At 34.4% G+C, this 24,471-nt stretch overlaps 3 protein-coding genes across 5 annotated transcripts; 1 reads left to right on the top strand and 2 right to left on the bottom strand.

The window, feature by feature from the left end:
* Positions 1-2,326: 2,326 nt before the first annotated feature.
* On the bottom strand, positions 2,327-11,530 carry LOC120327232 (claudin-19-like). 3 transcript variants are annotated; one of them, XM_039393691.2, is made up of 4 exons: positions 11,230-11,530; positions 4,975-5,133; positions 4,045-4,175; positions 2,327-3,276 (listed from the first exon to the last, which is right to left on the bottom strand). In XM_039393691.2, exons 1-4 carry the CDS (start codon positions 11,450-11,452, stop codon positions 3,145-3,147), a joined length of 645 nt encoding a protein of 214 aa, XP_039249625.2. In that variant the 5' UTR covers positions 11,453-11,530; the 3' UTR covers positions 2,327-3,144. The 3 variants fall into 3 exon arrangements, with proteins under 3 accessions (XP_039249625.2, XP_039249627.2, XP_039249626.2); XM_039393693.2 differs by lacking the exon at positions 4,045-4,175 and adding an exon at positions 3,852-3,982; XM_039393692.2 differs by lacking the exons at positions 4,975-5,133; positions 11,230-11,530 and adding exons at positions 5,327-5,485; positions 7,043-7,366.
* Positions 11,531-20,053: 8,523 nt separating this feature from the next.
* Positions 20,054-21,628, top strand: LOC120327220 (phosducin-like protein). The gene is made up of 2 exons (XM_039393678.2): positions 20,054-20,305; positions 20,540-21,628. Exons 1-2 carry the CDS (start codon positions 20,113-20,115, stop codon positions 21,184-21,186), a joined length of 840 nt encoding a protein of 279 aa, XP_039249612.2. The 5' UTR covers positions 20,054-20,112; the 3' UTR covers positions 21,187-21,628.
* A 175-nt stretch (positions 21,629-21,803) lies between these two features.
* LOC120327199 (protein odr-4 homolog) lies at positions 21,804-24,190 on the bottom strand. The gene has a single exon (XM_039393643.2). It carries the CDS (start codon positions 23,532-23,534, stop codon positions 22,191-22,193), a length of 1,344 nt encoding a protein of 447 aa, XP_039249577.2. The 5' UTR covers positions 23,535-24,190; the 3' UTR covers positions 21,804-22,190.
* Positions 24,191-24,471: the final 281 nt, after the last annotated feature.

Below are 24,471 nucleotides of genomic sequence, written 5' to 3'. Positions count from 1 at the left end.
AATACGGGCAAAATCTCAGTCACGCTATTTCGCGTCAAAATTTCATTGTTTTGTGGGGCATAATGCTAATGTTGACTCAGTGACATCATGAACCATTGGTTCATTGAATTGTGTTTTATAGCAAGTGTAAAATGTTTTATTAGGTAGAAATGAAAGGAGGAAAGTTACATTATACTAGGAATAGGAGGTTCGTATGAAGCTGACAATGAGACATCTGAATACATGGCACAAAATATTGCTAGTATATTGTATAAAAATGTATTGTTTTGAATCACTATTATTTCATGTCCTCAAAAAAGTTTAAGAAACCGAAAATCAATCGTGCTCAATGGAGCGTGGAGCAAAAGTCATCATTTAATGACATATTAGGAGAAATTTGTCTTTGAATAGCAGTGTCAAACGATTCATAAGCAATTTCTTTATTAGTTAATGGCATCAGTAATTTCAATATTTTCAAGCTGAGGCTTGCATACGCCACCGGAGATTCTTGCTCTCTTGCATATAACGCATAATTGGAAGAATATAAGATGCAATGCAAAAATGTAAAAGATATCGACAACTGAAATCTTGGTTTCAATATTTTAGCTCGACTCAATGTTAAATGCCGTCTACTCGAACTGTACACTTACAGTAATCACCGATCATCCGGACTTGCTTTGATACAACGCAACATATTTTGGTGATTTAATAACGGATTCACTATTACAACAAACTGCATGTCAGTTTGACGTTTCAACATCCACGAGTGGCGAAGACGATTCGACCGCAAGGAAGACCACCGCCATGATGACAGTCTGGCAGCACGACGGTAAGTCTTGATGTCATGCGTGTTAATCTTTTGTATTTTGTTTTTGTGCTAAAGGTGAAACAGTTTTCTCCATAACCTTAAACTAAATTATGTGTACATTACGAAGAAATATATAATCTGGGAATTTTGTAAATTTAGGCGTGGATATTTGAACTGTGCTATAGTAATGAAGCAATAATTAGGTACAAGGGGGAAAAAATAAACAATCCTTGACACCTTGTGTGATTTTGAACCACATTTTTATTTCACTACAGTCGACACGAATAAATTTTGACTCAGTAAAGCATATTATTAAACTTATGTGGTAAAATGTTCATGCGAGAGTGCGATTTTCTGGGTTAATTGTTTTAACTAATGTACTGCTAAACTATTAGGTTCAACTCCGGGTAATTGGAAAGACAAAGGAACCAACCAGTTAAAAAGTACCGGTAGACTATATTCAGTGGCTTGAAAGTTAGGTTCATAATATGAGAATAATTGAATACAAAGTGAACCTATGGAGGCTAAACTTGATCAAAAGGCTATTTAATTTTCAGAGGAAGTAGTCTTCTAGCGATATGATATTACTTTTATACTTTGGTTTCATATTTCTCGTGGTCATGCTGGGGATTGTTTTATCACAAATTCCGCTTTTCGATAACGCTTGGATTTCCGCTGACTGATTTCGGCGATATGGCGCCAAGAAGGGCTGTATAAGTACTTTATTTTCATTTATTTGTGTGTTGTCATCAAATTAAAATACCAGGCTGAAAAAATAACACGCACGCTTATAAATCACGAAGAAAGCACATTCCATACCCAATTAGAGAGTGAACTAAGTAAATGAAATTGTTAATAATATATCTGTCGCACATCTAACATCGTTTTACCTGTAGGCCAACTGTGGCACATTAGTTACTGAGCGTTGTGTTCGTTGAATATATATATATTTGTACGACCTCAAATCTGTTAACTTTGAAGTGTTTCTCTCAAATACTAGTCTGGGATAATGAATACTATCAAAGATGCCGAGTTGAACTTGATATTCAATCCGGTAAACTCGAGTTGAATGAGTGGAATATGATTCGTCGTGACTGAAGTCAATCAAATTTGAAACAAGGCTTGAAGCTCGTGAATTGATGGATTGATATAAAATCTTCTTGAGATTAAACTGAACCAATATCAAATTAGTAATTCCAATTAAGTGAGAAAACATTAAATTAAAATTTTGTTTACATTTGCATTGTGTTCTTGAATAGATTGCTCTTCATTATATATTGCTGATATGATCCTCATCTATGGCGCCTATTCTAGCTATTCAATTCTTATATAATTCAGCGACCAACTGGAAATTGAAGTGTGACAAACAGACGCAAGTCAGTCTCATTTGCTATTGAAGTACTTCTATACTATGCTGTAGAATTGCACTACTATAACTGAGGATTCTTCGCAGTAATACAAAAATTTATTAGATTCCAATGCTCGCGAACCCCAGGGCTACCCTGTTTAATGATATAGATCAGAATAGAATTAATGAAATTGATGTTTTATTACAGAAAATCCAAAGCCTATAAGACAATATATAAATTAATATATAAGGAATGAAAATTTTTGATATGTTTGTAAGCCAATTAAACCACTAATTTGAACGATTTTTATTTTTTGTATTTTTATGTGAAAAATGAAATAAAACAGGTCTACACGGAAAAAACAATATACACGTTGCTTCAATACGCCGGCGTATGAACGGCTATATACATTCTTCAACGCTAGGTTTGAGAAATGGAAGCAAGAAATGTTATCAGAAGGAGAAAAAATCCAAATAAATGTAAATTCTTAGGTATTTGTAATACAAAACAATGGAGTAGTGGGGTTTCGATTTCGGGGGATTGTGCAAATCGTCATAATATCAGAGAATCCGTTCCTCTTTTTGGAACTTTAGGTTTGTCATGGTTTCCGGAAATGATGAAACCTGATCCAAGCGACATCGATACAAAAGAGAACTTTTTAATTTTGAAACCCATCAATGGTTTTGACTCAAATATTGTATACTAAGTTAAATATATCAAATCAAATTGGTAATACCACAGGAAGGCGTGAGTTTGAATGACGAAACGTATACAAATAAAACATATCGTCGTTCAGTTGTACTTCAAGAACTATGGGACGGTTTTGTGTGCTAAGTTTTTAGGATATCAAACAAAAATGTATGCAGAATCAATTTAGATCATCAAATATAATAAGAAATCTTATGCTTCTAAGTTCAATTTACAGCTGAGTAATTGACTCCAAACAGTTCAGTTTTTCAGTGCATTTTTTCTAAAGTTTTTTGCTTCTCAGTATATATTGTGCTCTGTTTAAACATATTCTGTGTTTCTTGAAGGCTGGGTTTTTGGTGGGTTGTAGGTGTATCTGTATCCGTCAGCTTCATCTTCTGGTTCTCCACAAGTGCAACAAGCCATCAAGCATCCGGAAATTAATGCAAGTCCCTAGGATTATAAATAAAATTAAATACTTCCACGTTGTTATATTATAACTTGGAAGGAAGGAAGAAAGCACACAGAAAAATTAATATTTCGTGTCTATTCTGTCCCCGACGAATATTTTTTTTTCTTTATTTTACAATATAAAATATATATTACGGCCAAATTTTCAAAATAATATTTGGTGGAATTGTGTCCAAGCACTAAATATCTTCAACGTGAGTGTTTTGAGTTTCAATTCGTCGGGTGAAGTTAAAAGCAGAGAAAATAGACAAACGACGTGGAAAAACAGTGATTGCAAGAAAGTAAATAGTGCAAAATATTCAAATTTATCAGCCATATAAATCAATGTCTAATTTCCGTCAGTTGTTTTCACATCAAGTAGAAAACGTCAAAATATATGTTGTTCTCCACTCGATAATATGATATAGCTATATGCTGCAGTGTGGTATTTTAATACCCCCGTCTCATTGCAAAGCTCAGAAAGAAAAAGTGCATGCCACGCAGAAAGAAAAACCACACAATTGTATTCTGAAATCAAAACGGTGAGATAATCACGCGCAAACTCATTTTTAACTCACGCCTGCAACCCATCCAATAAATAAGGCCGCTCCGAACTGGTACTGGAAGGAAGTATTTTGATTTTCATTGGTATAAAACTGTTGTACAACCTCTGAAGCATACCACGATGCGGACGTCACAGTCAAAAAACCTGTATCCCCAATAAATTATAGACAATATGTTAGTTTGTTAATAAAATACAGAAATACATACCGAGGCAATCCAGCCAATATACAAAGCAGCTCCGAATTCATATTGGAAAGAAGACTGGTTAACCTGGTCCATCCAAAACTCGCGCACAACTTCGGAGGCATACCATGACACAGAAGCCATTGTTAAAATTCCTAATTTAAAGAAATTGGAACGTTCAACTTTGAAGATTGAATATTCTACAGACATTCGTGCATACTACATTATACTAATTTGGTGCAGTTGTCAGAAAATGTCTATTTCAGAAAACCAAACAATTTTTGTAATATTTTCGGGCTAAACTAAATTTTTAAAATTCTATAAAAGCATTCAATAAATGTCATTTCCCGTCAATAAATGAATTCGGAATAAATTTCGAAGACTAACCAATTACAATTGATAAATTTATCCAATTTTGAGCAGCTTTCCAGATTGATAACAACTGATACAAAGTTGTCAATTAAACACAAAAATTGAAAAAGACTTGAATTTGAAATGTTTCCATGCACAAATAGTGAGTACGATACTTTATGCATTATGACAATTAATTTAAAAAATAAAATTATTTTTTGTGAGTATTTAGAAATATATAGTATATATAAACCTACATAAATTACGGCGATAGTAAGGAAATAGCCTACACTACTCTTTTGTCTTCTTATATACATGTAACGCAGCAATGCAAATTATCCACTTTACCATGCATTTAGAAATTATAAATATAAAACAATTTGAAATATATAACAATGAAAAAAGAGAAATATTTATATCAATCGAACTGATACCCGCGATTGCATAAAATTGATATTCTTCATAGAAACGCAAATTGTTTGGTTAATATTTTTATCCGATATCCATTTATGATTTTCAAATAAAAAATTATTATAATGATTCATTATCACAATAATTTATCAATTGTTCCAGTTACACAATATCAGGACTTAATACCATTACCTGCAGCGATCATGAGAATACCGCCAGACCTAGCGGACCAGATTTTAGGTTTACCACTAACAGCGTGGATACATTCTTGGCCCATTGCTCCCGCCACGAGACCAGCAACACAGCATATTCCGGCAATAACCATGAAGGCACGTTGGCATTGAAGTGGAGCTGTTTATCAATTTTTCAACGATTTAGATATAAGGTATGACACTACCGAGCGTGTCAATACTCCGCTTACCCGACTCAGAGAAACGTCCAAAGATGAAAGCAGACAAGAAGAAGAAGATAGAAGAATATTCTTTCCAAAAATATTAAGTTACTTTCTACAAGATACCCTCCTACATTTCATGCTTCAGTCTACCTGCCAGTGCAACCATTACACCACTGACTCTTCTTGCCCAAATTCTTTGAGTTGGTTCAATCTGGGCATTGCAATCTAGTGAGAATCCAGAGATTGCGATTCCGAGAATAGTAAAGATGCAAGATACGATCATCATACCTCGTAGTGCCGACAAGTAAGCTGTTATTAGTATTAACGTTATACATTTAATATGTATTATATCGCTTCTGATGTTCATATATACATTTTGTAAATGTCAAAGGTAGCATTTTGATAAAATTTGTATCATACTTGAGGTATTCACCATATTTTACGCTAAAACATGTATCCGTTTGTATATGAAATTATTTTTTCACTAATTTTAGTTTGTTTTGTTACAGTATATTTTTTAAATCATAATATGTTTAGACATGGAAAATATGTTTTCCCTCGCCCGAGATTCACTTTAGTTCGTAGATATCAGTTTACAGTCGATCAAAAATTCGAAATTATACAATTTGAACAAGAGAAGTTTGGGGTAAGAAACATTGATTTGTCTATTTCTATTCTATAGCGTTTGTGAACCACCTTGTTCGATATATAAATATTTTTTCAACCCTCGAATTGGTTCCACGTTCAGGGATGATAAAGTAAAATATCTATATTAACTAAAATAAATTTATACGAAATAAAAACAATTTTTACCAGATAAAACACTTGTTAAAAGTTGTCTTGGCATTGGGTCACATAATTTATGATACAATAAACACGAATCGCGATTTCAGGAGATATATTACTTCATAATAAAATGCTTTCAAAATTTTAGTGTAATGTATGTTACGCCACACTTACAAAGCTAGGCTGTGTTATTTCGTATCCAATTTGGCATCTATGGAGTCACACATTGATCAAACACTATTTTCTTTGTTCGACCAACCAACGCACACCCACGTACAGTTTTCGAACATTATTTTTAAAATTCATATCTGAATCCGCCCGCGCTTTTTCAGTATTGCTAACGAAGCTTTTGAAATTTTATTTGAACAACGTTTAAAAGTAAACTCTATAAAACGAAACGATACCAGATCGGTTAATATTTAACTCGCTATTCCTGTGTGTAGACGATGACGCGCCATCTTGAATATCAAATTTTGAAAAGTAAAATATTTGATAGCTGTGAATCGCCCAATTTAACAGCCGTACTTTTCTCCACACTTAGTAGTTAAACATAAAAATATCCTTATTTGGTAGTTTTTAGAAAGCAGTTTGATTTATTTATGATTCTCATGTGACTAATTTGAATATAAAACGTCATCAAGCATTGAACTTTATTCCAAATACATGATTTGTATGTATCTATAAACTCCTTTCTTGATTTTCATAAAATTGAATTGAAAAATAGTTGAAATGAAACATTAGCGATTTAGGAGGAAAACGTAAAATCTTATGACTTATTTAAGAGTAGATGAAATAACATACAAGTTATATTTATATAAGTAACGGATGTACATTAGTTTCGAATGCGATTATGAATTCGAAACTGCGACAAAAACAACGTTATAACGCAAAATATGGTGAAACTGTTTTTACATCCTCGTCTTTTGTCGCGCGAAGGTTTAATTTGGATCGATGCAATATTTTAGAAACCATGTGTTTTCTAATTATATCTTTTAAACTCAATATTGCCTCTTTCACAAAATGATAAAAAGTTTTCTAAACTTTGGTTAAGATTCAAAATCTTTGAAATGTGTAACATACCAGGTAACGCCAACAAAGCTGTTTCGTAGGAGTCACATTGCAGTTGACCTTTGACTCCAGATGTGCATCGTACCCATAATCCAGCGCAGGTATAAATGTTGACAAGATTCAGTTGAGAATCAAGTTGACTGTTCTTTTTCCATTCGTTGTGAATCGTTGAAAATACCACACCAATGGCAGCAAGGATGCATAGACCAAATGCAGCAGTATGTATTGCTCCCATGATGTCTAAGAGGTTTTAAGCTTGCTACAATGTTGTTTTGTTTAAAAAAGCTTTTCAGTAATTTTATATAATGAAATAATTTCACTTCTCTTCAACGAATGTGTATCGTACGTTGTTTTCTGTGCAGCGAATAAAAATTAATTGATGCTCGAGTTGACTTAAATTCATGAAATTGTTTAGTCTGACAAATGATCGAATCCCCATTTCTTATAAGTGAATAAGTTACGAGTAGTTTGTAAAACTAACTGAATTATCTCGTAATATATATTTCTGAAATCACTTTAACTTAATTATATATACTAATTGTTTATTCTGGTTGTTAATTTTTTTTCTTTACAGTCCTACTAACCTCTGACTACCAAGATAGAAATCATTGGTGCCTCATGCATTCTAAAGAGATTTATTGGTCATGTTAGGGTTTTTAGAATTGAAACTCCTTAATTAGTCGAACTGATTAAAAGCAATTAAGTTATATATATGCAAGCGACACCTCAATTTTCTGTATTATTAGTTTCAAATTTAGTTCCGAAAAAATTGATAATTATTTCTATCAACCCTGCAATTCTTGTACTACTGACTTTACAAACTACCGAAAGAATCAAGATTTGTTGAATACGTCGAGTTTTAAGAAAACGTTCAGTTAGAGTAATGGGCGATCATCATCAACAAACATTTCAGAATAAAAGATTTTAGGGCGAACAATAGTATCGGGAATATCAGCAAATTTGTACAATTTTCGGGACAAAAGTGGCGAAAATGACGACGAAATATCACGAGATGAATTTCGTCAATAATTCGATAAAAAATTACGTGAATGGTTTCCCAATGTGAAGCAGAATTTTGATCTTTTGGGCAATTCCGACCAAGTAGAACGACATAAGATGTCTTCATTTAAATCCTTTCATTGTAGCGCAATGTAGTATATATATTTATGAAAAAGCACATCGGTGCTTGACACTCCATTGGTCACAATAGTCTAATTTAATCGGATATTTTGATTTCATAAACATTCAATAATTTCATACTGAATATGTTATTCAGCTAGATAATTGGCAGTATTCATATATTGTAAACCATCTGTCAACTCAATTAAATCAGCTTTATAAGACCTAGGCCGATCTTCCCGTTATAACGAGACTAATTTATGTTTACCATGTAGCGTGAATAAATTGCAAAATATTAGCTAGGTGTTGTATGGCTGATGGTTGTCTGCATTTTATATTGATTGCAGGTTTTAAGTTGACTTACCTACTCTTAAATCCGTTATTTTATATTCAAATTGGTCAGATGGAACAGACGTAGGGCTACTCAATATTCGGTCAATTTTGGACTGGGAGAAATGAACGTTATATGGTAATTGCATGACCATTAGAATCACTGGACCAAAAATAGCACGGAGTATTTCACCACATTTGATATTTTCAGCTAACATAGCCCTAAGTACAGGCTAGGATCGTTAAATTGTTGAATGTTTACACTATAAGGCGGGAGGCTCGTAACGCAATTAATTTCTATTCTTTCATTTTCTGTGTTGTTTGCTGAGCGGGGTGCGCCACCCACGCATTGGCTCGCATCGAATGTTCATATATTACGCAGTATATGAATCAATTTCGAACATGCGTAATAAAAAATTCTTTCACACCAATGGCATTTAATTTGGTTTGTCAAAATATATGTTTTGTGTATGTGACAATTTTTAAAACCGTTTCAAATTTGATGAATTACGTACACAAAGACACACATTCACTTGATAGGCTATGGGTTTTGGCTCATCGATGTAATGGAGTATCCCATCATTTGTGTTATTTTAAAAATTTACAGAGATATCTGTTCATGTCTTCTATTAATAGATTTTTATCGAACTCTCAGATTTGCTACTGGTTTCATTTTTTCAGCAATAAAAAAACGTTACAGTATAGTTGCCCCATGTTAAATATTGGGAGAAGTTATTGACAAATATCAGCCAAGTATCTCCAAGTCAGGCATCTATTGTAGCCTACGTGATGACAACAATTTTAATGAACCACTTTCCATTACTTACGTGGCATCCAACATACTTAGTTAGATCATTGAGTATTTAAGGATGAAGAAATGATTTTTCGCTGACCCACTCGTAAAACAAAACGGTATTCTGTCATATTTATTTGAATACATAACAATGTCTTTTAGTGGTTGGACTTTAGTGATCGGGACATGCTGTCCAGTCAAATACGTGACTCGCACCACGGTAGAGTATTTTAACAGTTTTACTATAGTTATAGTTTTGAATATGGCATGATACATGATGATTCAAGTAAAATATTTGTTATGTAGACTACGTAATATGTTTGCACGACTAAAACTTGCTTATCAGATTGCTGTTCCAGAATATGGGTGAAACATCTAGCGTTTCGGTGATTTTTGGCGCTTGAATTGGTTACGTCAAGCCGTTTGGTGTGTTTACCTTGTCTCAAACAAGTTAATAATTTCCTAGTCCTGTCGTGGGAGTTGTGATAAACAAACTCGTGAAACCCCTCTTCATACTTTGAGAAGCATTTTTTAAAAAGAAAGAGTATGTAAGATAAAGAAAGAGATAAAGATAAAAGTGAGTGAGAGGACTGGTGAAAGACAGACGTCGGAGTAAGCACAAATGACACGCCCGTATTTGAAGCTATCAAATATACACAAAGGCACAGATATAAAATGCACTATACCCACTATTTATATCAAATATTTAAAATAATAAAATGAAAATTGAATTTTCCATTCAAAAGAATAATAGGGATTTGAGGTGATTTTGAATTGCCAAACAGTAGCACTTTGGCGCTACCCAACGCTTGAAAACTGTATGCATGAAATTGTATTTTTTGAATTATTTTCCTAACCCATCTTAAATCTATCAATATCCCGGTTTTGTAATTTATAGAATGGCTAAGTGTGTAATCTTTTAAAATCCACTATTATTCTCAATCATTGGTTGTGATGTTTAATAGCCAGTCAAGTCAACTGGAAACTAGCCTAGCTAATGAGCAATTTAGAAATTATTGGATGCTGTATAAGACCATTACATTTGCTATGTTCGAAACGTTGAGGAATAACATATCATCCTGAGCAATGTAAAGAATGTGCTTATTTCATATACATATATTCGAACACTGAATTTATTTGTGTTGATGTAGAATGAATTTCACTGATTACTTGAAAATATCAATCAAAAAAATTTTGAAACAAGTACTATTGTACTATTATGAGACTTTAAACTAGAATTGGCTATTTTTTGTATACAGGGCAAATCAACATTTATACCATGGCAACAGTTTTTGTAATATTTGCCATGTTTTACTCAAGAGTACAGTGACCTTTTGTTATTTGAACTATGCCTCATCGTGTTTTATAACGGGATAACAAATTCGAACATTGTATTTTTGTTGTATGGGGCTATATATTAGGATTATTGGTCATTGGTATTTTTTGGTGGGACAAAGCATGGAAATCGAAACAAAATATCGTCTCAGCGAAATTTACAAAAAAAAAAAGTTTCTGAATTGTCGAATAGTAGTAGGTTACATCTTGAATCAAATTTTTCGTTTTTTACTATTGCTATTACACATGGTGACTGCTAAATTTATATTTTCAGATATGAGGCTGATAAACACTTCTAAAAAAGCATTTTTGTAAGGTAAACTTACAACCCCTAGACTTGGATTTATGCAATATCCATTAATTAATATGAAGCAAAAACTCAATTAGTAAGAAACTAGATTTACTACAAATTTTGAATAATTTTGTCGCGTAAGTTCTATTAAAACGTATATTTTAGGATGGGATATCTCCTTCTTATTTGGGTTTCTACAGCATGTAGAAGGGTGTTATATATTTTTTAAATATAACATCTCAAATCACCATTATTCTATTTCATTTTCTTTCTTTTACTACGGTTCACAGTTTGTTCTATTAGGAATAATAAAATAAAGTAATTTCATACCTGGCAACGCCAAATATGATTCGTCAAAGTTGTCGCATTGGAATTGTCCAGGAATGTAGCTCGTACATCTTACCCATAATCCTTCGTAAGATTGTATTCCACGATTTACTTGTTGTGATGAAACTTGGGAATTTACTTTCCAATATCTTGATCCGAGGCAATACAAAATTCCGACTGTTGCCGCAATTCCAATCAAAAGTCCCAAATTTCCACACTGACCCATTTTGACGATATAATTCTTTTATCTTCAAACGTCAGACCGCTTCGAATATAGTTTTACAAAATTGTTTTTTTGGGCTTAATTCTGACAAATTTTAAAATGAATTTAAGAGTGCTTCAACTTGCAAAAAAAATACTGAAGTCTTTCAAACGTTATTCCTATTTTAGATTTATGACTCATTATTCGTTGAAGGATATTTGCATTTTGACTTTTTACCCCAAATACAATTTTTCAACTCCAAAACACAAAATTACTTTTTATATTACTTAAAATTATCACTGCGCCATTTTCCTATGATAGGCACTTGTATTCTGTGTTATCTCGCACTTTTGATTCTCGAAATTTTTACCACCCGAAGCACGTGAAAAGATGCCAACTTTTTAAAATATATCAAAATCACTTCGCTAAAACGCTTTTCAAAAATGTTTATCGTGCCTCACTCTAGTCGACGACCGCTAATGTGTACAACCTGGATACAATTTCGTTTTATAAAACAACGATGATGATGATGCAAGACGAAAAATAAATAAAACGTAAAATTAAGAGAAAGGAATATCCGACGATCACTGATTAGGTCTTTAGCGTGGTTGTTACTTATTAACGTTGAAGTCGTATGGTATCAGATCATCAAGACAAGTCGTATCATACTCCATCAAGTACGAATGAAAGATAAACAGCGATGAGTGGTTCTATTTTTACTTGGAGTATGCATGGCAAAGCCTAATGATAATTTAGGTTAGAATGCACGCACATTATCGTATGTACACAAGTGATTTTCTCGTGAGAAGAGTAGAAACGTTCAGACTGATCCACCAACCAAATTTTGTATTAGTCAAGCTCTGTTTGCTATTTCTCTTGATGACGCCATAATGAAATTTGCGAAAAAGTCCTCCTACGCTGCGAAAACATTTCCCCCTCCTTTACATGTCATAGAGGTGGTCTTGGTGGCTCAATATTTAATCATTTTCTTAGTTTTATTAATTAAAGTTGAGATAATAAAATGCCACGATATATAAGTGCACATTCATTCGAGAACAGTGCCAACTGAACCGATAAATGCTATAGAATCCGTACATATTTTAAACGTCCATACGTCGCTGTTAAATTGAAGTGAATTCAGTCGCGTCGATATCGAAATTTTGTGTACGGCAAAATCTGAAATGTCCAAACACTTTTGTTGTTTAACCTTATTTTCTAAGTTGAAAAATATAAATTTTGAGCTCGTCGCACATCTCTTTCGAAATTGAAAATGCTGTTGTCGGAATGTGTTCGAGTTTCACTCTGTCTTCAAAGAACTTTTGTGTTATTTGGTGTAGCATGTTCTGTCAATACGTCACAGTAAAATGTTTTGCAATAAACGTCCGGCTTCAATTCACATTCCTTGGTGCGATATTACGTGGTTTGTATACTACTTACACCAAAATAGCGTGTTATACGTTTAACCACGAAATATTTCCATCCATGTTGTATTCTAATACACCGCAAACTCAAGGGACTCGTGCGATGAAATTAGCATAGAGATACAATGATAATTAACTAACAAATATTTGGACAACGAATGTTCATATTGCATGCTCAAAAGTCATACGTAGAAGCACTTCAGGCCTATACTTGTTAACCGTGTTCATAATGACTCAATATTTTCAGGAAAATGTGAACAAAATTAAGATCTTAGGTCTTAGCAATTGAATGCTTGATGTGACCAGCTGCGTTAACGCCACTTAAAAGTGGTTTCAAAGTGTCAACAATAAAACTGCGACTTTTGTGATGGATTTACCGAATCTTACGTCTCATCTTACTTCACTCATTTCAATATAAATGGATTTGGAGCGTAAAATGCCTATACTTCATATTTACGCCTCGGGCAGATATCTGTTGTATTTGACAGTGTGTAGTAGAAGTCCCTAAACCCCGAGACATGAATCATCCAAGTCGCGAATTAGGCAAAGTACAAATTCAGGTCGCACTAGCCTGGTTAGTTTAGTGCGTGTCCGAGTCATTTCATTTAGAATTCAAGGGTGGCCAATCTGCTTTCGACCGCGATCGACTAAAATTTTCAAATTAGCTCGTAATCGACTATTCGATAATAAGGTCAAAATGCATGAATACTGTTTACTGCAGAAAGGTGACACAAAAACAGATAGGGGCCTAATAACACCTCTACAATCCAACCACAAACCCTATGAATTGCTAAACGAACATCAAGCAATGCCCAGATATATTTCAGAAGCTGTTACCTTCCACAGCATCATATCCATTTGAGGCCGGGTTTTGAATATTGAAATAATATTAACTCCAAAAACGAAATATCGAAGTAGGATGGATGTAAGAAACACGTACTTTATTACATAGGTTTAGTCCATTTGTATAGAGGTGGTCCGCCAAAAATTAACTTAAATCACTTAAAAAAAGGTTGCCGACCACTGCATTAGATGATTCAAATCACTTTAAGTTTTTGGTGACTCGAGCCTCAACAAAACTGGTAATAGGTATATGATGTTTTGAATGTGGACTTCAAATGGAGAGTGTTGATTGACTGAATTTTTTGTCTTACATATGCACGTATAGATTCCTCTAGATTCTAGAACCCTATACTTCAAATTTATCTTTTATACTCAGCGAAGTGAGGCTTCAGCCGCCTTCACGTCGATAATGATAGACGCTGTTAGGAACTTCAGTAATTTTATTGTCGGTACTTCACAATTCGGGTTCTCCTGAATGACAATGGCCTTGTTGAAATTCTGATCTCCAAATGCTGCTTATACTCCAGTCAATTGTATTGAATCATCTGCCATAGTGGATGTCCTACGAAACCTTCCAACTCCTCAAATCCTCCTGCCTGAAATGCTTCTTCCATAAAATTATCTCACAATGCAGTATAAACATCATTGGATTGTGGCAGGAAAGTTTCGAGTTCAAAAATTCCCGCTATCCATTTCTTCTCCACTTCCCGCCATTGTAAGGCGGAATTGCTTCAACATCACGGTTCGATTCCCATAGTCGTAACTTGGGCAGTTTGTCAGTGGCAAGGGACAAGGTGACATTTCAGGTGTCTGTTGAAAGCCTCTGGTATCGCCAATTCAATTCAATTCAAAAAACTGGTCGGCTAAATCAACAGTATCTCTGACATTCGTTTCGCTGAAAGAAAATAAATTGTGAAAGAATTCGGCAGATTAACTAAAAATTATTAACAAAATTCAATCAGACTGGTCAGGACTTGTAAGTACTACAACATGATTTTAAAATAGTCAAGTCGGTACTCCCGTAGTATGTGTATCAGGTTAGGGTTAAGTGATATTTTTGTTCCGATTTCCCTTATTTTAGTTTTTTCAAGAGTTTGTGGGCTGTTTGTGTTAGCCAAGTGAATATACCCCCTGCCCATAGGCTTCCGTCCCTTCACACAACTTGATGTAAAGTACGGTAGCCGTCAAAATTAATTACCTCCATATTGGTACACATACTTCTGGAGCGCCGTTGATTACTGTGTTTCATTAAAAATCCTATGACCATAATTACTATTGCCACAATGTTATTAAATATATATATTATCGTGTGGAAATACTTAGTATGTGTTACGTCAATACCTCTATTTATATAAATATTAAATTCTTTTGGACGAGATTTGCAACTGCGCTAAACAATATGATCTATATGGATACACAAAATGTTATGGAATGCCAAAATTTATTACTGCATTAAAACGTTACGTTAATACATCTACCTATATGATTTGAAAAAAAATGTAACTGCGCTGAACAATGTGATTCATATGGATACACAAAAGCCAAAATTTATAACTGTAATAATTATTATATTTCCAATAAAATTAGGTTTTGGCAAAATACTTGTCCGCTTTTGATGGCTTTGTGAAATATATAATTAATGATCGGACACAATTCTGACAAAAGCCGTGTACGGCGCCATTAGGATTACTCGTGGAATTGGAAACACGATTATACCTTATACAATAGCAGGATTAGGAACGATTTTGAAATCGATTTGCAACAATTATCGGGTACTTCGGGCATGAATAAGAATGACGATCTGTAATCAATTTCTAGATCCACCATTACAACATATGTCATTTTTGAAACGTAATTTGAATACAGAGGGTTTCAAAATTGAGTTAATTTATTTTGACATTTATCCAATCCACAGTGAAGGCAATGGCTAAAATAAATGTAACATGCACAGTTAGATACGAAGATGTACGATTTAACGATATGGATAAAAAGACTATTGTGTTTGAGGCATACAGTTTTTGAAAATACTTTATAGTGATTGTTCAGAAGTAAGAATTGATAGGCTAGAATAAATTTTGTCGTGAGTTTTATAATCGAGCCTATAGGTAGTAGTAGGCCTATAATAACCAATTTTACATGTAACAATATTAAATAAGGATTGAAATCTGTACTGCTTTTGTTAACAAATAATCACGATGACGTTTCTAGAAACGCCACTGAATCCTGCTGGAAGAGTAATCTTAGTTTAATTGGTTGATTTATAAATCCTCACTAATTAAATGCAGGGTGACCGCAAAAAAAAGGAACCCATAAATTTCTCAATTACTTCCGTGGAAACGAAGGAGTAAATTATTTGATTTCGTTAACACTTGGACTTCTGTTTGTGCATGATTGCACCCCAAAGTTTTATGAATCTAGGCACTTCAGATTTTTATCTGTAGGAGTATTCGAAGGACATTGTGTATCATAACATTCCTCGAATATTCGGTGAACTCAATACTGCAATTGTAGCAACAAAGCAAAAACTTCCATGGAGGAGTACGTGTTAGTGATTGGCAATTTTGCGCAACGGATGCAAGTCTGTCTCCAATGCCTACGAGGTGATTTGGAACATATTTTAACGAGATCATACCTTTTGTGCAAAGCGTCATAGATTTTTGAACTTCCGAGTAAAATCATGCACAAACAGAAGTTGAAGCGTAAATAATATTTAATGATTTTCTTCATTTTTGGTAGGAGTTATTGAAAAATTTGTGGGTTCTGATGTCAAATATGCTAAATTAACTGTGAGTAGGGATGTCCCTATCGTTTTCGTTTAGAGCTGTATTCGGATAGCTTTTCCCAATTCCGGTTAATCGTAATTTATACTTGCGACGTCGCCGCGCGATCCTTTTCGGTACGTCGGTAAGCGGATGTACCGAAATGCCCGACGCATTGGCTCTGCTGGGTACCAGTAACCCTCTTCCCGACCAACAATCGTCGTTGAAAATACACAATAGATGACAATTCACAGCGCTAATTTTACTATTTGTCGACGTGACGTGTTATTAGGCCGTAATGATTTTTATTTCGGCGTTTATTATCCCTAAATCACAAATTTCCGACGATGGATGTCTTGTGCCACGAGGAAGATGAAAATTACTTTTTTGTTCTCGCACGGGACTGTGACTTCATTAAAAAAAACGAGTTATCATATAATCATCGGTGATGAGATGCTAAAGACAAACAAAGGAGTAAATCCACAACCAAAATTTCCTAGATTGAAAGCGGGAATATAAAATACTGAAATAAAACGGAAAACACAGTAAGTTATGTTTTGAGGGGCCCGCGACAGATTCAAAACGCTTCCGCAAATTTCAATTTATCACAGTCAATTGTGTGCACGAGGAACTTTTTATCCATTCTGATACTACCGACGGGACCTGGCGTGACTCTGTTTCCAGATTATTGCGATATAAGATACTTAATGTATAAAGTATCTTCAGTTAATTTTTCAAAATAAATTCAACTTCGTGACATTTTATCGCAGACAATGAGATTTGTCTAACTGTGACATCTTAATTAAATAAATAATTGCAATAGAGCCGAGTCAGTGTTACTAGAACAGCTCAGATTTGTCGAATTTACGAAATCACTAATCAAAACAAGATATAATTGGGCACTTCACCACACATTTTTATGTCCACGGATTGCTGTGGTATTTTAGAGTAGAATCTTTCATTTTGTCGATGTCAGCGCAACCACGATTAAACTAATATTTAAAGACATTTAAAATTCCTGTAGTTGTCGTTGATTGAATATTTTGCGCCACAGAAACGTAAAGCGCTGAAAATGTCGGCTATTTTAAGGAACACGTAATCTTGGCGACCATTTTAGAAGTCGTTACATGGGAATTTCCGATTCTGAACAATAGGTTATACTTCGGTACTCGGTAGTGCTGTGAAAAACGCTGTAGAATTGTAGATCTTCCGAAAATCTCATAAAGGGGCGTAATACTGCTTGTAATACGATTACAAATAGTTACTTTATCAAAATTATTCTGCGTATTTAATGGGCACCACAATGCGTGCGTCTTGCCTCGATTCGAGATCAGACACGAGATATACTGTATCCAAATATACTCCTTAGTTGTGCATTGAATTATGAAACATTGTTTGTTCATAACGTCGCAACAAAGTATTAAAAACAAGCGGGTTTATTCGTAGTTTAAGAAAAACAATGTTTAATTTAAACGGCTTTTGCAAATAACAGTAGCTGTTTATTCCAATGCAAATCTTGCTTATTCGCTCGGCAGTTCTCGGGTTTCATTATGTTGTTTCTGATTAGTATAGCTATTTGCCCGTTTAATTTTTTTTTAATTTAGTTCGCAAAGTATCAGCTTATTCAATAAAAAATAAAGTTATACTGCTGCAGTATTATTTTGATTCTGTTAATTTGTTTTAAACGATATTCGAAATGTTTTTTCAGTGCTATTCTAGAATAGTTTAGTATTCGGACATCCCTAGCTACGAGTAATTTTAAATAGGGGGTGTTTAAATGATATGGACAATATCAATCGTTTTGGAACATGTTAACTAAGTTGTAAGTTCTGATTCGCGAAAAGACATTCAAAATAAGCATCACGATGATAGGAATATTTTTTATGCGGTCGTGGGTCAGGGAATCGTCCGTTAAGTGAAATAACTAGAACTCAAGATACTAAAAGACCCCTGAAAGATTTTCCCCCATGCCTTATCATTGCAAAATTTTCAACGCTGATTTTGAGAGTGTTTTGGATAGTTGGCGCTTACAAACTGGCTCACATGTTCAAAACTTTTATATTCAAAATAATAGACCCCTTTGCCGTGCCGTGCCGCTTTAGGCTGATCGATCGCAGTGTTTGCGGCATCAATTTCTGATTGTTGTAACTAAACTAAAGGTCCTCGGAATACATGGTGACAATTAAGTTATTTGATTTACAACTATTTTTTGGGAACACGACTAAAAACTGACGAATAACGCGAAAACTACTACTACCGAAAACTACCGAAAAGAGTTCACAACCACGCTTGAATATCTGTTTGAGCGAGAGAAGTGTCTGAGCGGTGGCCATGAATTCCATTTGTTACATCATTGTTAACTTATCGCTGGTTTGTAATTGTTACGGATATAAACAAAGAAATCGATGCTCGGGGAAACATTCATAGGCTTACCTTTTCTTGTCGCCGGAAAAATCGAAACTTTCTTTAGCTCAGGGTCGTCCAGCCTTTGTGGCCGTAGGGCCACATGTTGTTTACGAATGATTACGCGGGCAACTTGGCATGGTAGTTCTACACTACATCGACTACAAATTATTGAAAAACAAATGAAACCGTCATACCAAAATTATAAGAACAATGAAAATACGAAGATACAGTAAAGTCGAATGTTTTACCACACATAGATATTTCAATGTGGATTATGGCACTGCTTTTATCCAACAAGTTTGTCAATATTCGTTGCGATGGACAATGTAGTAATGCGAAGCGGATTTTTCATATGGCTATCAGAAATTAGTGATCTCACGGGGGATTTGACAACTTGCTCGTACAAGTAAGTGCTGTCAGATATTGAGGTCACGAATCTGCCTTTTCCAGCTCCACAGAAAAAGGGCAGGAAAACAGATTTTATTACATGGCAGACAATTAAAATAAATTCAAATTTATATCTCCAGCAACAACGCCCGCAAAGATACTTTAAAAAACGTTCGATAGCCGTGTGGTGCTTATCGCGCGTTTGAACGACGAAAATTAATTTTTTTTTATTAGAGGTTTCAATAGTGACTCAGATTTGTGGAAGATATCGGGCTTCAAATAATACCACGCGGCCACATGTGGCCCACGGGTTGGACGACCCTGCTTTAGCTTGTCTTACGTAGGCCCGTATAAGACTGTATTTCGATCAACGATATTATAAATTACTTACATTTGAGTCTTATTGCTAATGACGTTTACTAATAAGCGGTAAATTCGTTTGCGTTTTTAGAGGTACTTTTTTTTATATTAAGGGACATTGTGTAAAGGAGATTTCGCAAAATAATTTTCAAGGCAGCATTAATATTTCCGTGTAGGAACTGTAATTAATAGCGTCAAAACAGAGATTTTCGGTTTTTCTGTCGCTTACCCGCCCATCCTTTTGTTGTCTCCACCCTCCACAGACAAAAAAAATATGCTGACTCGATTGGGTCAGGTACGGTATAACGCAGTGCGACAACATATACCACAAACCTTCATCTTGGGTACTGATATCTGACTTACTAGACTTAGTAGTTTTTTGGGCTGCTGTTACACTTACAGTACCGGTACCGTACCGGTACGGTGTTTGTGTATACTTGCATAATAAAAACATAAATTGTCCTATTACAGTATAACTTAAGCTAGCTATTAATTTAGGCAGTTCAAAATGGCTTTAAATAACATGGATGATAAGCTTTTGGGTGAAAAAGTGGATTACTATTGTAGTTCATCAGAAGACGAAGGAAATTCAGCATCTGGTGATGAAGGTTCAAGTGATGCACAAGAATCGATAAGATCGAGCACTAAAGCACCAACGTTCATTCCTGAGTCAAGATTCGATGGCAAAGCAACTCAGACAGGTTAAATTTAAATTGTTTTCTACTGTTTTGTTTGGTGTTTCAAGCCTTATTGGAAATATGGACAATCTAACTTTTTAACTATTTCCTAACACTGTAACAAATAGACATTAGTATCATTTGAATATAATAATATGCTGTTTGTGATGTTCTTAATTGTATTCGTGTAATTTGTATATGAATATATGAGAATGTTTGTATATATTGTGATTTTGAATGTTTTGCTATTTCTCTCAGGGCCTAAAGGGGTGATAGAAGATTGGAGAAGATATAAACAACTAGAGACTGAAAAGAGAGAGCGAGATATCATGGAAAAAGATGAACTTTGCAGAAAACTTGCAATGACTTGCAAGTCATTCAAAGAAGAAGAGAATGATAAGAAACAGGCAGGAAAAGATGAATTTGATTTAAGCGATGATGAAGACTTTATGGAATATTATAAAAAGAAAAGAATAATTGAAATGCAAGAGATGGTTGCGAAAAAATGGTCAAAAATTGTATTTGGTGATGTAATCGAGCTTAACAGGGATAACTTTGTCGATGCCATTGAAAAAGAAGACAAGCATGTAACAGTTATAATACACATCTTTGATGATGACACACCAGCTTGTGCCACTGTACATGGATGTATGAGAATTTTGGCCTCAAAATACAAAACTGTAAAGTTTTGTCGGATTAATACTGGAGAGGCTAGATTGTCATCAAATTTCTTGGAAAATGGTCTTCCAACCATTATTGTTTACAAAGAGAACCTGGTCATTGGGAACTTTGTAAGAATTAGTGACACACTGGGAAATGACTTTTATGCGAATGACTTGGAGACATTTTTGTGTGAATACGGCATGCTACCACATAGTCATGAGCATGCAGATGTGGTTTTATGAAATGTTATGCTTCTTGGATGACTATACATGATTGCTGCATTTTAGAAATTAACAGAAATTGTCATAAGAACTGTTTGCAACTTTTTCTTTCTATAATTTCAGACATAGTTGAGCCAGTATTATTCATCCCATAATGAACAGCTAGCATATAGCCAATGTGTCTGACATAATATGATGCAGTATATATATTAAGAATGTTTTACATACACAAACAGTTCTGGTGCTAATTTATTTTATAACATGCAGAACTCCCAAAACTGATATTGTTGATGCAGTTATGTGAAACTCCTAATGTGCAATATTCATGACCCCAAAACAGGTATTGTAATGTTGATAGGAAGCTATTGCAGGCATGTCTTCTAATCAATCGGTCTTCTTTAGTCATTGGTTTTATTTATTTTATCTTAAATTTGTGTAATAAAGAAAAAAGAATGTGTTTCAAGGAAGCATTTTCATGCCGTGTCGTATGATCTTAAGTAGAGTCCAAAACATGAGCCGAGCCTCCCCGATGCATATCAGGTGCCCTAAAGCTATTGAATTATCTAATAATTATAATAGGCTTTCATGGTGACTGACTGGCACAAAGACTTCTTTATGGAGGGTGAAACGCTAGCAAATGACATCCAGATATAGAACAATTTATTTCACCATATAATTTTATTGCACTTTCACTGTAATCTTGCAACCACACCACCACTATATATATCTATTAAAAGAAATGCGAACGAAAAAAATTCAATTATCTGGAAATTCTACTCCCTCACCCCATTTGGGCATAATCTCGTTGCAAATTACAGCATGCTGATGCCTGCACAGATCTCCCAAGTAATGATCATTGCTTGACATTTGAGAGCTAAGAATTGACAAATTCTTAATTTTCATTTATAACAAGACCAGAGAATTTGGGCATAATCTCGTTGCAAATTACAGCATGCTGATGCCTGCACAGATCTCCCAAGTAATGATCATTGCTTGACATTTGAGAGCTAAGAATTGACAAATTCTTAATTTTCATTTATAACAAGACCAGAGAATATCCACCCTAAGAATGCTACAGCTGTTGCCACAAGAGCAATAACAGCATTAGTTTTACTCGCCCCTTCATGTATTCCTTCCATCTCGCTCTCGATGGCTTCACCCCGAGAACAATCTTGTTCTGGTTGGAACTTTTCAAAAGAGTTTTCCATACTAAGTTCATTGGATTGCAACTCCATATCTAAATTGTCTTTAAATCTTTCCAAGCAGTCGTTCAAAGGCTCATCATGTAGTATATAATCCGAATACAGAATAGTTTCATTTTGGCCATTACTTGCAAATACTCTTCGTGGAAAAGAGACTGAAATTTTTTGTTCCCCACCTGATAGGTCAATTGGATCCTCAGATAATATTTCAATTCTTTGGTGAATAGTCTGCAGAATATCTCTTTTAAGTGCTATCACTGCTTGTCCTACTGTTGAGTTTGGAGGCAAATATGCTTTTGCTGTAATGCTTCCACAAACCTGAAGACTATGGCACAAATCAGGATTTTCTATCTGTAAAGAGGTTGGGATGAAAATTTGACATGACAATGTTTTTGCCGATTGTGACTTAACGACAGGTTTCTTTTTCTTAGACCCTTTTGCAGAGTGATTGCTAGTGGATGAAGGATTTAGTACATCTGTTTCAACTCTGTGTTTCTGTTCTATAGTAACAATAGCATTTTTCACCTGGTCTTGAAAAAGTTTCAACATAGATTCAAAAATATCGGCAGAAATGCATTGGGTTAGAACTCTTTCTGATTTAACTTTATTGATATTCAAGGTTGTTTGACAGCATTCCCACTGTATTGGAGCATCAACTATTTTCAGATCCATAGGCCTACCGATATCTTTGTTGTCTTTTACATCATATTGACGACAAGAAGCAACCAAACCATTTTTGACATCAACATGCATAACTGTCCAAAATAAAGATTCATCTGAATCCTGGAGATAATTGTCTACTTCACTTAATGTTTTTGATACAAGCTTGTACGCTTGATAAACGATTTGCTTCAGTTTTTCTGATACTTGTTTTGCTTCTTCAGTTGGTGCAATCAAAAATACACCAACAATATTAATACCTCCAGATAGACTCGAAATTATTTGTGCTGAATGACCAGCCACCCAAGAACCTTCAACGTCTTTGACACCATTCCATTGCTTAACGTTTTCACCATCAGTCGGAGATGGACATCTTATAAAGCTTGCAATATAATCTTTGTTGCTTGTTATGTGTCCCAAAATTAAACCTGCTGTACACTTGGTTTGTGCAGCTACTTTTTCCAGGTATTTTCTATGTGAGTCTTCGAAAATGACCTGCTTAACCATGTCATATGTAAATGAATTAACTTATTAAAAAACAAATGAGTTTGGTCAGTCTGATTGTGATATCTTGCACTATATCCAAATATGAACTTGAATGCAATTTCGTTCTTTGGCTAGCTCTAAAACATTTCTGCCACTTGCCAACTAGGGTGAATTATTAAGACATCACTGAGAGAATCGGTCACGAAACCAATATAGTTTCTATCAACAAAGGGAAGTAGGCCACTAGTACAGCAGTGCTTTTTCGATCTGTTGATGAACAAATTAGATGCAGGGGAATAGAAGTAAAATGAAACATAGACAGAGAGATATTTTATTATTAAAACAAAGTACACACTGCTGCACTGTGATACATTTGATTCAAGGACAGAAAAAATAATTCAATAATATTTAGTTAACGTAATGGTTATTTGGAGATTTGTGAGGGTTAGCATGCAAGACCATGACTGAGACTCCTAAGCCAACTAAAAAAAATATTTCGTAAATCAGGATAACTTTCAATTCAAACTGTATTCCTAACCCTAACTGCCTCACCAATTTCTGTACTCAAACCATTGATGACTACACAAGGTAAGTTGTTAAGGTATGAATGCTCAAACAAAACATTATGGGCGCCGCATTTGTAAATTTGACGAAGACTTTCACACGTGACGATTGTCAAACTTTCATCCAATGTATTAAAAAGCTCACCTCGATTTCATGTTGTCCTAATTTATGACCTATCCTATACTAACCTATTTAAAGAGGAAATTTCTATGTGTTAATGGTACTTTTCTAAACTAAATTTTAATTTCGTACTTTGTAAAATTGTTGTCTTTTTTATTTTATGATCTGACTTTTTTCATCATTAGGATCTGGCAACGCTGTCAGTAGAAAGTTTTTTGATGCCGGCAATCTTGGTAGGTCATGTAACAGGTAAGGTACTTTAAATTAATTGATG

Source organism: Styela clava, chromosome 4, assembly GCF_964204865.1.
Source record: "Styela clava chromosome 4, kaStyClav1.hap1.2, whole genome shotgun sequence".
NCBI lineage: Eukaryota > Metazoa > Chordata > Ascidiacea > Stolidobranchia > Styelidae > Styela > Styela clava.
This window is presented reverse-complemented; position numbering and strand designations above follow the sequence as displayed.

Coding starts and splice junctions, on each gene's coding strand:
- LOC120327220 (XM_039393678.2), top strand. CDS start 20,113: ATGGCTTTAAATAACATGGATGATAAGCTTTTGGGTGAAAAAGTGGAT. Junction 20,306..20,539: donor TGGCAAAGCAACTCAGACAG/GTTAAATTTAAA, acceptor TATTTCTCTCAG/GGCCTAAAGGGGTGATAGAA.
- LOC120327232 (XM_039393691.2), bottom strand. CDS start 11,452: ATGGGTCAGTGTGGAAATTTGGGACTTTTGATTGGAATTGCGGCAACA. Junction 4,176..4,974: donor TATTCTCATGATCGCTGCAG/GTAATGGTATTA, acceptor TCTTTAAATTAG/GAATTTTAACAATGGCTTCT. Junction 3,277..4,044: donor ATATTGGCTGGATTGCCTCG/GTATGTATTTCT, acceptor TTATAATCCTAG/GGACTTGCATTAATTTCCGG.
- LOC120327199 (XM_039393643.2), bottom strand. CDS start 23,534: ATGGTTAAGCAGGTCATTTTCGAAGACTCACATAGAAAATACCTGGAA.